This window comes from Mya arenaria, chromosome 14, assembly GCF_026914265.1.
Source record: "Mya arenaria isolate MELC-2E11 chromosome 14, ASM2691426v1".
NCBI classification, from domain to species: domain Eukaryota; kingdom Metazoa; phylum Mollusca; class Bivalvia; order Myida; family Myidae; genus Mya; species Mya arenaria.
Window position 1 is genome coordinate 17,343,949 of NC_069135.1, and position 14,449 is coordinate 17,358,397.

The following is a 14,449-nucleotide window of genomic DNA, read 5'->3' on the forward strand; positions in this document are numbered from 1 at the left end:
TCTCCAAATATGCCTTTGAAATTTGCAATTTTCAGGAAGAAAAAAGAATACATTTTAAACAGACAAACAACACAATCAAATAATTTCAATTCCGCTGCCTTTATATGTGTAAACAAAGTGAAATTAGCTGTCCCAGAGTCCTAGTCAAATAGCGTTTTGCGCCAACAGAGGGTCTTTCCATAGGACAAGCAGCCTCGTTCTGAGATTGATCTTTAAATTGACTAAATGTAACTATGGAAAACCCAAACCATCTCGGGAACTAGTAAAAAAATAAAACGAAAACATATCTGGATTTGACTCATCCAGTGTTCAACAATGGAGGAAATATATCATAAAACGCTATACTATACATTTACATTTTAAAGCTCGAACGTTGTATCGAAACATGGAATACAATTTAAAGCACATATATGTAACAACATTACTGTAGCACATGGCATTCATATCATCACGGCGATTTGAGCTATGTTGCCCAGCTTAATTTGCAGCCAGGACAAAACATTGGTGTTTAAACGTTAAAGCCAATTCCTAGTCAGTTATTGTAAAAGTAAGGGGACTTTTTACAGTACCCGACGATATGTCCCTTAATGACATATGACACGTGTTTAGTGTATTGTCATCACATTCACACCTCTGGCATTAGGGGCCAGTCGTTGTAAAAACAAGACAAACAAACTTTCTTTATTGAGAATTAGTATCATTACTCTTTTTCCGAATATTCGAATACCGATTTTGACATTCGAATACCAAACGTTTGATCGAATATTCGAATATTCGAATATTCGTTTGCATCCCTAGTATACAGTTTAATGACAGCAGGAGTTGTCCAGGCTTTGATGGTTTTGTCATTGGTACAATGTGTATACAGTTTAATGGCAGCAGGAGTTGTCCAGGCTTTGATGGTTTTGTCATTGGTTCAATGTGTATACAGTTTAATGACAGCAGGAGTTGTCCAGGCTTTGATGGTTTTGTCATTGGTTCATGATGTATAAAGTTTCATGACAGCAGGAGTTGTCCAGGCTTTGATGGTTTTGTCATTGGTTCAATGTGTATCAAGTTTCATGACAGCAAGATTTGTCCAGGCTTTGATGGTTTTGTCATTGGTACAATGTGGAAAAAGTTTCATGACAGCAGGAGTTGTCCAGGCTTTGATGGTTTCGTCATTGGTTCAATGTGTATAAAGTTTAATGACAGCAAGAGTTGTCCAGGCTTTGATGGTTTTGTAATTGGTTCAATGTGTATAAAGTTTAATGACAGCAAGAGTTGTCCAGGCTTTGATGGTTTTGTCATTGGTTCAATGTGTACAAGTTTCATGACAGCAGGAGTTGTCCAGGCTTTAATGGTTTTGTCATTGGTTCAATGTGTATACAGTTTAATGACAGCAAGAGTTGTGCAGGCTTTGATGGTTTCGTCATTGCTTCAATGTGTATACAGTTTCAAGACAGCAGGAGTTGTGCAGGCTTTGATGGTTTTGTCATTGGTTCAATGTGTATACAGTTTCATGACAGCAAGAGTTGTCCAGGCTTTGATGGTTTTGTCATTGGTTCAATGTGTTTACAGTTTAATGGCAGCAGGAGTTGTCCAGGCTTTGATGGTTTTGTCATTGGTTCAATGTGTATACAGTTTAATGGCAGCAGGAGTTGTCCAGGCTTTGATGGTTTTGTCATTGGTTCAATGTGTATACAGTTTAATGACAGCAGGAGTTGTCCAGGCTTTGATGGTTTTGTCATTGGTTCAATGTGTATACAGTTTAATGGCAGCAAGAGTTGTCCAGGCCTTGATGGTGTTGTCATTGGTTCAATGTGTATACAGTTTAATGACAGCAGGAGTTGTTCAGGCTTTGATGGTTTTGTCATTGGTTCAATGTGTATACAGTTTAATGGCAGCAGGAGTTGTCCAGGCTTTGATGGTTTTGTCATTGGTTCAATGTGTATAAAGTTTCATGACAGCAAGAGTTGTCCAGGCCTTGATGGTGTTGTCATTGGTTCAATGTGTATAAAGTTTAATGACAGCAGGAGTTGTTCAGGCTTTGATGGTTTTGTCATTGGTTCAATGTGTATACAGTTTAATGACAGCAGGAGTTGTCCAGGCTTTGATGGTTTTGCCTTTGGTTCAATGTGTATACAGTTTAATGGCAGGAGGTGTTGTCCAGGCTTTGATGGTTTTACCATTGGTTCAATGTGTATACAGTTTAATGGCAGCAGGAGTTGTCCAGGCTTTGATGGTTTTGTCATTGGTTCAATGTGTATAAAGTTTCATGACAGCAAGAGTTGTCCAGGCCTTGATGGTGTTGTCATTGGTTCAATGTGTATACAGTTTAATGACAGCAGGAGTTGTTCAGGCTTTGATGGTTTTGTCATTGGTTCAATGTGTATACAGTTTAATGACAGCAGGAGTTGTCCAGGCTTTGATGGTTTTGTCATTGGTTCAATGTGTATACAGTTTCATGACAGCAGGAGTTGTCCAGGCCTTGATGGTTTTGTCATTGGTTCAATGTGTGTAAAGTTTCATGACAGCAAGAGTTGTCCAGGCTTTGATGGTTTTTTCATTGGTTCAATGTGTATAAAGCTTCATGACAGAAGGAGTTGTCCAGGCTTTGATGGTTTTGTCATTGGTTCAATGTGTATAAAGTTTCATGACAGCGTGAGTTGTCCAGGCCTTGATGGTTTTGTCATTGGTTCAATGTGTATAAAGTTTCATGACAGCAAGAGTTGTCCAGGCCTTGATGGTTTTGTCATTGGTTCAATGTGTATAAAGCTTCATGACAGAAGGAGTTGTCCAGACTTTGATGGTTTTGCCATTGGTTGCCAGGAGTAAGGAAAACATTGAAAACAACTACAGTTTAATGTTAAAATAGTTTTATCTTTGTGTTGTGTCGACATATGGAAAGATATTACATGAAGTAATCTATATTGAGTGGAAAACTAACAATATATAATATATATATGTAAAAGAGTACACTAAGTCAAACACAGAGAAATGCATCAAGATGTATAAACTATATAAACTGTAAATCACATAACAAGTCACATCATATACAAGAACATTGCACATAGAAAAAGGGGGATGCGAGGAAGGAAAATAACAGCAATAAATATATGAGTTTAATATTTTGGCAACTATATTGGCCTTTTTTATATTGACACTTATTTGAAATATAAAGGCTGAAAACACTAAAAAAGACTTCAAGGATTTCTTTGCAAGCCAATTCGGAGGATTTACGACATCCTATTTTTTTTTTCAATACTGCCTCATTAGAAGTTCTGTCATTGGCCATTACATTTACATCTTCAACAGTTGATTTTTTTTTTTGAAATAAAAGTAATATCATTTGTACTCCCTAAAAAATGCTTCTTTGTTCGTTAAATGCAAGAGTTGAGATTCTCAAATAAAAAAGTTCCAGCACTTACACATGGTTTTTCATGTTTTATTTCTTAAAAATGTAGTGCTCTTAACAGTTCTACTATATAATTGAATTCCTGAATTATTATAACTAATCCTCTGACAACAACTAACAAGAGCTGTCACAGAGACAGCCGGCTCGACTATTCCGCCGCTTTTCAGTGTAAGGATTGAAAAGTTTTGGCGAAACATGCATGGATCACTGTTAGATTAGATTTCAATGCAATACATGATGTGCGGAGATATTAACATAGATGTGATAACATGGAAAATTTTAACAAGAATTTTTAAGTGTAATAATAAAGGGCCATTATTTGCAAAACACAGTTATCTAACTTGATTATTCAATTAGGTTGGGTGGATGTATAAAGTCTCAATGCAATTCATCCAGTAGAGATATTAACCTATGTGTGCTTACATGCAAAACCTTAACCAGAATTTCTAAGTCAAATATTAAAGGCCTATTATTGGCATTAAATGCAAAGTAGAGTTATCAAACTTGGTTAATTAAGTAGCTTGGGTGGTTGAGTACCATTGTATCAAGTCTCAATGCAATACCTCAAGTAGTTGCTGAGATATTAACCATGTGTGCTTGCACGCAAAACCTTAACCAGAATTTCTAAGTCAAATATAAAAGGCCTATTTTTGGCATTAAATGCAAAGTAGAGTTACCAAACTTGTTTAATTAAGTAGGTTGGATGGTTGAGTACCATTGTATAAAGTCTCAATGCAATACCTCAAGTAGTTGCTGAGATATTAACCTATGTGTGCTTGCACGCAAAACCTTAACCAAGGGGTGACGCCGACGCAGACGCCGACGCCGACGCTTGGGTGAGTAGTATAGCTCTCCATATTCTTCGAATAGTCGAGCTAAAAATGCTTTTTCAAAGATTAAATAAGTTTTCTAGCAATAAAAAAATCTATAAATATCGAAACATACTGTAGTTACTTGGCACAAATGTACAAAAGTCTGAATAATTGAATACTTAAGAATGTCGGCATTGAAATACAGTAATGGGGATGCTGTATATAAGTTATGTAATGTAAAGAAAACTAGGAAACAAACTGAAACTTAAATGGAAATATAGTACAAACAAACCATGTTAAACACCTAAGTTGACTAACCGTTGACTTAAATTCCACTTCCGTAGTTGTCAAGTCTACTTGATAGCCACAAGTGGACTAAAGTCAACTTCAATTCAACAAAGATTTGACTTGAAATGCACTGTCCCCGTAGGCAGAACACTACCAAACATATAAACATTATTTAGGCAGGACACTACCGTACATGTATGCGTTATGTAGGCAGAACACTACTGTACATGTATGCGTTATGTAGGCAGAACACTACCGTACATGTATGCGTTATGTAGGCAGTACACTACCGTACATGTATGCGTTATGTAGGCAGTACACTACCGTACATGTATGCGTTATGTAGGCAGAACACTACTGTACATGTATGCGTTATGTAGGCAGAACACTACCGTACATGTATGCGTTATGTAGGCAGAACACTACCGTACATGTATGCGTTATGTAGGCAGAACACTACCGTACATGTATGCGTTATGTAGGCAGAACACTACCGTACATGTATGCGTTATGTAGGCAGTACACTACCGTACATGTATGCGTTATGTAGGCAGAACACTACCGTACATGTATGCTTTATGTAGATATGCAATCGGGGTCTGTTTCAATAAAGATTTTCTCGTGAAATGAAAATAACTTGCCATCAAAATTTTGTTATTATCATAATAAATATGTTAATATGTTATGTAAAACTGATCTTAAGCCAGGTATTAAAGTGGCAAACAGAGTTGAGGTAACGAAAAGAGTGAAATTCTTGCCGACTGTGACATTCCTACAGAGTTACAATGTTTGAGGTTACGACAAAAATCCTTCCAAGAAAAAAAAGAAGAAGAAGAAATGCTCTTGAATACAAATGTAATATATCAGAGATCATAACTTTAATAACTATTTCTCAAATAACAAACAAAAAACTTATGAATCTCTCATGACCAGGAATGTTTAAAATGCTATCATGCTTTGGTAAACGTATCGACATAAATAGTCGTCTTCATCATTTGGTCCATCTAGTTCTTTTGAATTTTTAATGATAAACATGAAAATGGATGAATCAATTGACTTTTAAAACATGCAGTTAGAAAGGCTGTTCTTTTTATGACAACTCAAAACAAAATAATTTACTAATATTTGGAAATAATTGCAATAAATTCATAACTCATACCAAATAGCATCAGTTGTCAAATGCTTGTAATAAAAAAAATATTATTAAAAAAAGGAATATACATTTCACAATTAAATAAGACAAAATAAATACAAGCACGTAAATGAACAACAAAAGCTAGCCTAGTTATAACTGTACAGCTGTGACTTAAAGGAACATTCCATCAGAAAACATACTGAGCCTGCTTGCAGGTTTTCAATGTAATTTTGTATTGAATATACCCAAACAAATAATTATAAACCATTGATAAAACTATAAGAAAATATGAATAATTGCATACTATTGAAACTCATGACATTAAATTTCCTTTATTGGACTTTTTTATCATTTCAGATGACTACTTGAGTGGTGAGGGATATAACATTCAATCTTAACATTGCTTTTTAAAACATGAGAGTTTATTTTTCCACTGCTAGAATGCACCTTTAGCTCATGAAGAAATACATGTAGGAGTACTGTGCTCCAACACAAATCATCCACAAGGGTGATAACTTGAAAAAAAACATTTAAAAAGATTAAATTTATATAAATATCAATAAAGAAAACACTACATATCTTTGCAAACATGTTACTTCCACAAAGCTATCAACAACAATAATCTCAAGTACCGCTGACTGTATCAGTTCCTATAACTTGAAAATCAAACTTCATCACTTATGTAAAGCATGACATTTGTGTAATCCATATAAGTTCATGCAAAACTTCACATCCCTATGGATTGGCTGTTTATTTCTATGTGAATGTCATAGGAGAATGTATGATGCAGGAGGTAAACAAGCGATACAACCTTAGTTATACAGAGAAAATATTATGTCTTTAGTGAATGACCACTAATAATCTAATTACAATTAATATATGGGAACAAATAAATCCCCCCAAAATCAAAAATCCTAGTGAATATACCCTTTCTCCTAAATTAGGAGAAATAACCTATTATGCTATGTTTTACCCTTATGAAAATTATTAATTGCAAGGCTGAAAGTTTGAAAACTCAAAAATTCTGAAAATCTGGTATTTTGTTTCTGAAATGCCAATATTACAATACATTATTACCAAGAAATAGTTTCCAAAATATTGTATCCAGTAAAACTTATAAGTAAAAAATTGGAATTACAATATTATATGACCGACTAACTGGAAATTCATACTTGGTACTTATCAATGATGTGAATTAAAATGAAAGTCTTCTGTTTCTATGTGAACCACTCATGTAACACCATATATTAACATTATGAACTTCATATTACCGTGGCATTATATTTCTTAATAAAAGCGCAAACATAAAGTTTTCCATTGCTATTGTCTGTTCTAAGAAATGCAGGATCGGTTTTCAAGACATTTGAACAAAAATAGCCATTTTTGCAAACATTACAATGCTTTATGTTAGAAGCTAAGTATAATAAGAGATATTATTGTAACTCAAGCACTATTGGAGGAAGGGCAGAGCCGACCATAACACAATACAAAAAAAACAAGCATCTGTTTATATTCCCACTTCTGAAAAACTTTTGTTAACTGTAGAAAACATCGATTTAAGTTAGTATTCATGTTGCTACTGCAAACTTTCAGGGGGCTAAATGCAGCACATAAAAAGCGGGTTTGGAAGCCGTCAATGAAGCCTAAAGCAGCTAACAATATGAACTAAGCTGGTAATGTGTATTGAGTCTGATCTAAATTTTGGAATGCAAACAAGCAAATTGAATACAATATGATTGTATTCAAGTATAATATATTTTTTTTATCTATTAAAATGATCAAATGTTAAGATTTCATAAATGCACGAACCAATTTAACAGTGAACCTTGAAATATAATTATTTCAGTTTTAACAAACAAGTCCACATGTATGAACTTTAAAATATAATTATTCCAAAATGAGAAATGATAACAGTGTTAGCTAACCAAGAAGGAAACAGTTTGGCAAATGGCCTAAGACACGCTTAAATTCTCAGAATAGATGAATTAGTGTAGAAATCGTACTTGAATGATGCTGGTTGGGAATGGGTGACAATTGAATTACGGGAAACACAATCTTTATTTTCTGAAAGAATACCACCAGTATACAAGAGTATGCCAGTATGTTAGGAACCGTTTTCTTCAATAATAAATCTGCATTGGTTAGTTGATAGAGTGTATACTGGTAAAATTTTGCCACCAACAATTAACCATGAAAGAGTATTTAGAATTTGTTAAAATTATCCCAGCTTTAACCAAATGACAATGTGGAACACTACAACATCACAAAACTAATCAATTTAGAAAATACAAGTAATATTAAACAATTATGCTCAACTTTAAACTAAAGTGAAACAATGAAAAAGGCAATGAAATCACTACATGTACATTAAAATAAGATAAGAAAACTGACAATATTGAAGAAAAACCTACTATATAATTATTATTATACTCAATTAGCACATAACGTTGTAATAATGACAAAGGAAATCATTTTATTTCTGTTGTCGAAGGTCTACAGTGTTGAACCTTCTGTATTATTAAGTTTGAAACAAATAAGTGCTATCATACCATGGTACAAAACCACAACCTGCTAAAATGCAGATTTTACAACTTACATTAAGTAGCTTTATTGAGGCGATGACGTGTATTCTGTAACTGAGCTAATGATGTTTGACTAAACTCCTATGCAATTCACCCTTCTAGTCCAAACTAGAAACCAACATTAGGCAAAACAGTATACAAATAAATTGGATCACAAAGTAAGGTTTGCATACTGACACTTCAATATGCAGAAATAACACATACAATTATTTTAATAGGCCATTTACATACATGCGCATGTATATATGTTTCATTCATTTACAAACTTAGTTTTAAACTTACAGCCCAGATTCTACCAAAAACCAATGTATTTTTTTAAAAGTATTACAAGCCTTTGTTAAGCCGGTTACTTAAGCCAGATCCAGGTCTAATACTGGTACTTTGTATTAGTATCCTTCAGGAATGGTGGGTAAATGCACATCTCATGGGTAACTTAATAAGCTGACCGTCTCCTCATACTGTTTACTGCTGAGAGTCGTTCGCTCCGTCACCAAAATCATTCAAAGTATTACCCAAGTTCTTAACTTTTAATCCCTTGCTAGAACACTACCTCTATAGAACAAACAGCTCCTTCAAAAATATACTGACCAGACAATTTCACGTTTTTGATATCAGAAAAAAATGGATAGCTATCTAATATAACCAACATGACTAGCAACATCTGGTGCATGTCTATTCCTGTAACTTCTTGTCCTCCTTGTGCATGGCGAGCTTGCGCATCTGTCGGATGACGGCAGTCGCGTTGTAGGCACGCTTCCACTTGCTTTTGATGAAGTTCTTCTGCATCTGAGCGCTGACAGACGCGTGAATGTTCTTGTCCAATGCTGTGTTGCCCGAGATCCTGCAACAAGATAATGAACCATAATTTGGATTAAATCACAGTTGTTTTGGGTCAAACTGGATGTTTTCCTGAAAGTAATTTATTGACAAGTAACTAAGATATTCTTTTTTCTGAACACAACACTGTCTTGCTGACAGTGCATTTTTTCAAATCCTGGCTATTGACATTTAGGCCAAAATCCCTTGATGAAACACATTTGATTAATTCACTGATGTAATTGTAAAGATATCAAATGTAATGAACAAAAATAGCTGTGTAGCTTCAGTAGAGAAAGGTTTAAATGCCATATCAGATTTGTTGCACAATAGGGATCATTAAATTGCACTTTATGTCAACAGCCTAAAATGCTTCATTTCTGTATGATTTCTTTAGCTCTTTGAAAGCACTTTTGAGTCAGAACATATTTTCTTGATATCTCTACACAACGTTGTTTCCATACTACTGACATTAAATCATGTGATATAATTTCAAGTCTATGAAGAAGAACCTGGGTTGTATTCACTAATGTTCTGAATCAGACTCAGAAACCCTGCATGTTAGTTTTGTTGTAAAATGCTATTATAGGAGCCAAGAAAACCCTGCATGTTAGTTTTGTTGTAAAATGCTATTATAGGAGCAAAGAAAACCCTGCATGTTAGTTTTGTTGTAAAATGCAATTATAGGAGCAAAGAAAACCCTGCATGTTAGTTTTGTTGTAAAATGCAATTATAGGAGCAAAGAAAACCCTGCATGTTAGTTTTGTTGTAAAATGCTATTATAGGAGCAAAGAAAACCCTGCATGTTAGTTTTGTTGTAAATTGCTTTTATAGGAGCAAAGAAAACCCTGCATGTTAGTTTTGTTGTAAATTGCTATTATAGGAGCAAAGAAAACCCTGCATGTTAGTTTTGTTGTAAATTGCTATTATAGGAGCAAAGAAAACCCTGCATGTTCGTTTTGTTGTAAATTGCTATTATAGGAGCAAAGAAAACCCTGCATGTTCGTTTTGTTGTAAATTGCTATTATAGGAGCAAAGAAAACCCTGCATGTTAGTTTTGTTGTAAAATGCTTTTATAGGAGCAAAGAAAACCCTGCATGTTAGTTTTGTTGTAAATTGCTATTATAGGAGCAAAGAAAACCCTGCATGTTAGTTTTGTTGTAAAATGCTATTATAGGAGCAAAGAAAACCCTGCATGTTAGTTTTGTTGTAAAATGCTATTATAGGAGCAAAGAAAACCCTGCATGTTAGTTTTGTTGTAAATTGCTATTATAGGAGCAAAGAAAACCCTGCATGTTAGTTTTGTTGTAAATTGCTATTATAGGAGCAAAGAAAACCCTGCATGTTAGTTTTGTTGTAAATTGCTATTATAGGAGCAAAGAAAACCCTGCATGTTAGTTTTGTTGTAAATTGCTTTTATAGGAGCAAAGAAAACCCTGCATGTTAGTTTTGTTGTAAAATGCAATTATAGGAGCAAAGAAAACCCTGCATGTTAGTTTTGTTGTAAAATGCAATTATAGGAGCAAAGAAAACCCTGCATGTTAGTTTTGTTGTAAAATGCTATTATAGGAGCAAAGAAAACCCTGCATGTTAGTTTTGTTGTAAATTGCTTTTATAGGAGCAAAGAAAACCCTGCATGTTAGTTTTGTTGTAAATTGCTATTATAGGAGCAAAGAAAACCCTGCATGTTAGTTTTGTTGTAAATTGCTATTATAGGAGCAAAGAAAACCCTGCATGTTCGTTTTGTTGTAAATTGCTATTATAGGAGCAAAGAAAACCCTGCATGTTCGTTTTGTTGTAAATTGCTATTATAGGAGCAAAGAAAACCCTGCATGTTAGTTTTGTTGTAAAATGCTTTTATAGGAGCAAAGAAAACCCTGCATGTTAGTTTTGTTGTAAATTGCTATTATAGGAGCAAAGAAAACCCTGCATGTTAGTTTTGTTGTAAAATGCTATTATAGGAGCAAAGAAAACCCTGCATGTTAGTTTTGTTGTAAAATGCTATTATAGGAGCAAAGAAAACCCTGCATGTTAGTTTTGTTGTAAATTGCTATTATAGGAGCAAAGAAAACCCTGCATGTTAGTTTTGTTGTAAATTGCTATTATAGGAGCAAAGAAAACCCTGCATGTTAGTTTTGTTGTAAATTGCTATTATAGGAGCAAAGAAAACCCTGCATGTTAGTTTTGTTGTAAATTGCTTTTATAGGAGCAAAGAAAACCCTGCATGTTAGTTTTGTTGTAAAATGCTTTTATAGGAGCAAAGAAAACCCTGCATGTTAGTTTTGTTGTAAAATGCTTTTATAGGAGCAAAGAAAACCCTGCATGTTAGTTTTGTTGTAAAATGCAATTATAGGAGCAAAGAAAACCCTGCATGTTAGTTTTGTTGTAAAATGCAATTATAGGAGCAAAGAAAACCCTGCATGTTAGTTTTGTTGTAAAATGCTTTTATAGGAGCAAAGAAAACCCTGCATGTTAGTTTTGTTGTAAAATGCAATTATAGGAGCAAAGAAAACCCTTCATGTTAGTTTTGTTGTAAAATGCTATTATAGGAGCAAAGATAGTCAAGAAATGATGTATGTGTAACAAATAATCAGTTGTACAATCAGGCACACATCTTTTGACAAAATTAGTCTCATTATAGATATTTTGAAACATTTCGGAATGCAATTTTCGGAGTCTAAATCTCATAGTCAAGATGTAAGTGAACACGGATCCAGTGCAGCAAAGACAGTGAGATTCAGTGCACCAGATCTAGCGGTTTTTCAGATTTCCCATAAAGAAAATACAGTCTCAGACAACGCATAATTAATTCAGGAGAGCAGGATCATCACATGAAGTGTGGGACTCAAACTGAGATAGAACGTCCATAAAATTCACAATATTTCTCAATTCAAATGAGCTTGTTCTCATCTTCATGCTAAAATATTTAAAACTTTAAATTTGCTCACAAGTGTGTTGTAGAATGACAAAAATCTACATCAAAGTACATTAAATTAAGTTGACTCTCCAGGTCTTTTTTTTTGCACTGGACGGGGCTTTTTTTTGCACAGGACTACAACAACTTAAACAATGTTCTTAAAATTGGAGAAGTGTTAGCCAGGCTCACTTGACTTTAATAAAAAAAATCTGAATGGAAAAATATAAATAAAATTTTCAAATGAAAAGCTTATATTCAATAAGAACATGTGTAACTGGAGGGCCTCATACCCACAACCCTGGGGATCTGTGGGCCGGCCCTCCAACAAGTCACTTAAAAGGTTAGCACAATAGCTAAATGGTATCAGTGCAACTTTATATGTATCAAATATTAGGTCACACTTAATCAACTGTCTTTAAAAAGTATTTCTTACCATGGGAAGGCAATAGCCTGTTTACAGGTGAACCTCTTCTTCGGATCTTTGCACATAAGGTTTCTGATGAACTCCTTGGCTGAAGAACAATTACAAACTTGATCATAAATAGCTCTCATCATCATCATCATCATCATCATCATCATCATCATCATCATCATCATCATCATCATCATCATCATCATCATCATCATTGGCAGAGGCAGCAGCAGCAGCAGCAGCAGCAGCAGCAGCATCAATTTTGTAAAACATCAAAGATACTATGATGTGTTAATATATATATATTTAAGCTGAAACAAGTGTCTCAAATATTGTAAAAAGTACAGCAGACCATAAAGTAAAAATTTGAAAAATAACAACATTGTTAACTAGAAAATAATTCTAAACTATTATCTCATTGTCTGAACTATACATTAATTAACTATCATTTTTGGAATGAATCATATATAGAGGATATTTGTTTCATAAGTGGCTTTGCAAAATGATTTCATATTGGAAATGGCTTATCTTCCGGGTACTGTGTGTGATAACGTTATTTTTTACAGTGAAAAAGGCTAAATTGAGGGAATCAGTGAAATTATATTTCATTAAACTTGTTGTTTAAAATGGCCAGCTTATCAGGATATAATCCAAAGTTATTTTTAAATAAACCATGGAAATGCATTTTCTTTTTCATAATAGCTATTACCAGCTGGAGAATTTAATTAGCGAGAACAACATTTTTGTATGTAACTTTCTTAGGAAAGTTATTAAAACCTTTAAATGCCAAAGAAGTTGTTGAGATACACAGTGGAATAAGTTTATAACTATAATCAATAACACTCCTTTAGTTTCAACCCTGAGCCTGGGAATAAACAACAACAACAAGGTCTGTTATTTTTCATGACAAAATAGAAAAGTATGATGCATTTAACAATTATTGTTTGCAGCATTACAACTTGATAGAGTGCTCAATCTCTAAACACAATGTGCATATCAGGTCATTTGTCTGTTAACAAATTCAGTAGTTTTTGTAAAATTGCAGCAGAACATTTTGATTTTTTTTACCAGCCCAAAAAATCTTAGCTAAATATTAAACTTTAGGCCGGTGTACTTTTTTATGATTGTGACATTTGACTTACCAGACTCTGATATGTCGTCCCAGTAGGGAGAGTCAAATTCAAACTCAGCTCTCAGTATCTGCTGGAACAAGGCAGCATCATTCTCATCATAGAAGGGCGGATACCCACACAACCTGTCCAAGAAAACAATTGTCACGGTAATCAAATTATCCCCGTAACATAAGAATTTACCAGTAAGAATTTACGTATAGAGATTACAAACAAGCGACAGACATAGGATTGTCTGTAATCAACGGGACAGAAACCGATAGGGTTAACCTTAGATGTTCCGATTTTCATGGCAACAGTGTCCCAACCTCCCCAGGGAACCAAGTAAATACATCACCACAGACACTAATCTTCCACTTCCTAATGCTCCGGGAAAATTTGATTTTGTAAATTCTATTATTTGCAACTCTCTTAATGGAGCTTCTTTTAAGAAACATATGAAGGCAACTACAATTATGTTACCTTTCATCAAGATAACATTATTTCCCATGAGCAGTTTTTTAATTAAGAAATGGTGCATGTTGTTGACGCTTGTTGATGCAAAGCTGTCATACATCTATATATAATATTCATATAACTTCACACTTAACAATGAAGGCCTAAATATTGTTTATCTTATTAAAGGGCAATGGTCTTACAATGATAGGTAGGGTAGGTAAAAAAATGTTTTGTTTCAAGTGTTTTTAGTCCAGGCAAAACAGGGAAGCATGTCGAGAATGCTTACAATGACATTTCAGTAAATTGTGAATTAAATAATCAATACTTCATGTTTTTAATTGTAAACAAAATAAATGGATTTAAGGGTCAACAACATCTAAAAAATAAAATATATCAGATTTTTTAACTAAAGTAGAAATAGAAATTTTAGGTTTGAGGTGTTTTGCCAGGTAGGGTGGATTTGAAGTAAACACAGATGTTTTAGGCCCGATGCAGCAATTTAACTAGCAAAATAACAAAGGA

The 14,449-nt window shown here is 34.0% G+C and overlaps 1 protein-coding gene across 1 annotated transcript in view; it reads right to left on the bottom strand.

Moving 5' to 3' along the window:
* Positions 1 to 2,841: 2,841 nt before the first annotated feature.
* Positions 2,842 to 14,449, bottom strand: part of LOC128217215 (calcium/calmodulin-dependent protein kinase type 1-like) — a 44,783-nt gene continuing 33,175 nt past the window's right edge. The window contains exons 7-9 of the mRNA XM_052924186.1: positions 13,502 to 13,614; positions 12,381 to 12,459; positions 2,842 to 9,055 (exon numbers count right to left, since the gene is read on the bottom strand). Coding sequence (XP_052780146.1) covers positions 8,887 to 9,055; positions 12,381 to 12,459; positions 13,502 to 13,614 — 361 coding nt within the window. The 3' untranslated portion in view covers positions 2,842 to 8,886. The remainder of the gene's footprint in view (positions 9,056 to 12,380; positions 12,460 to 13,501; positions 13,615 to 14,449) is intronic.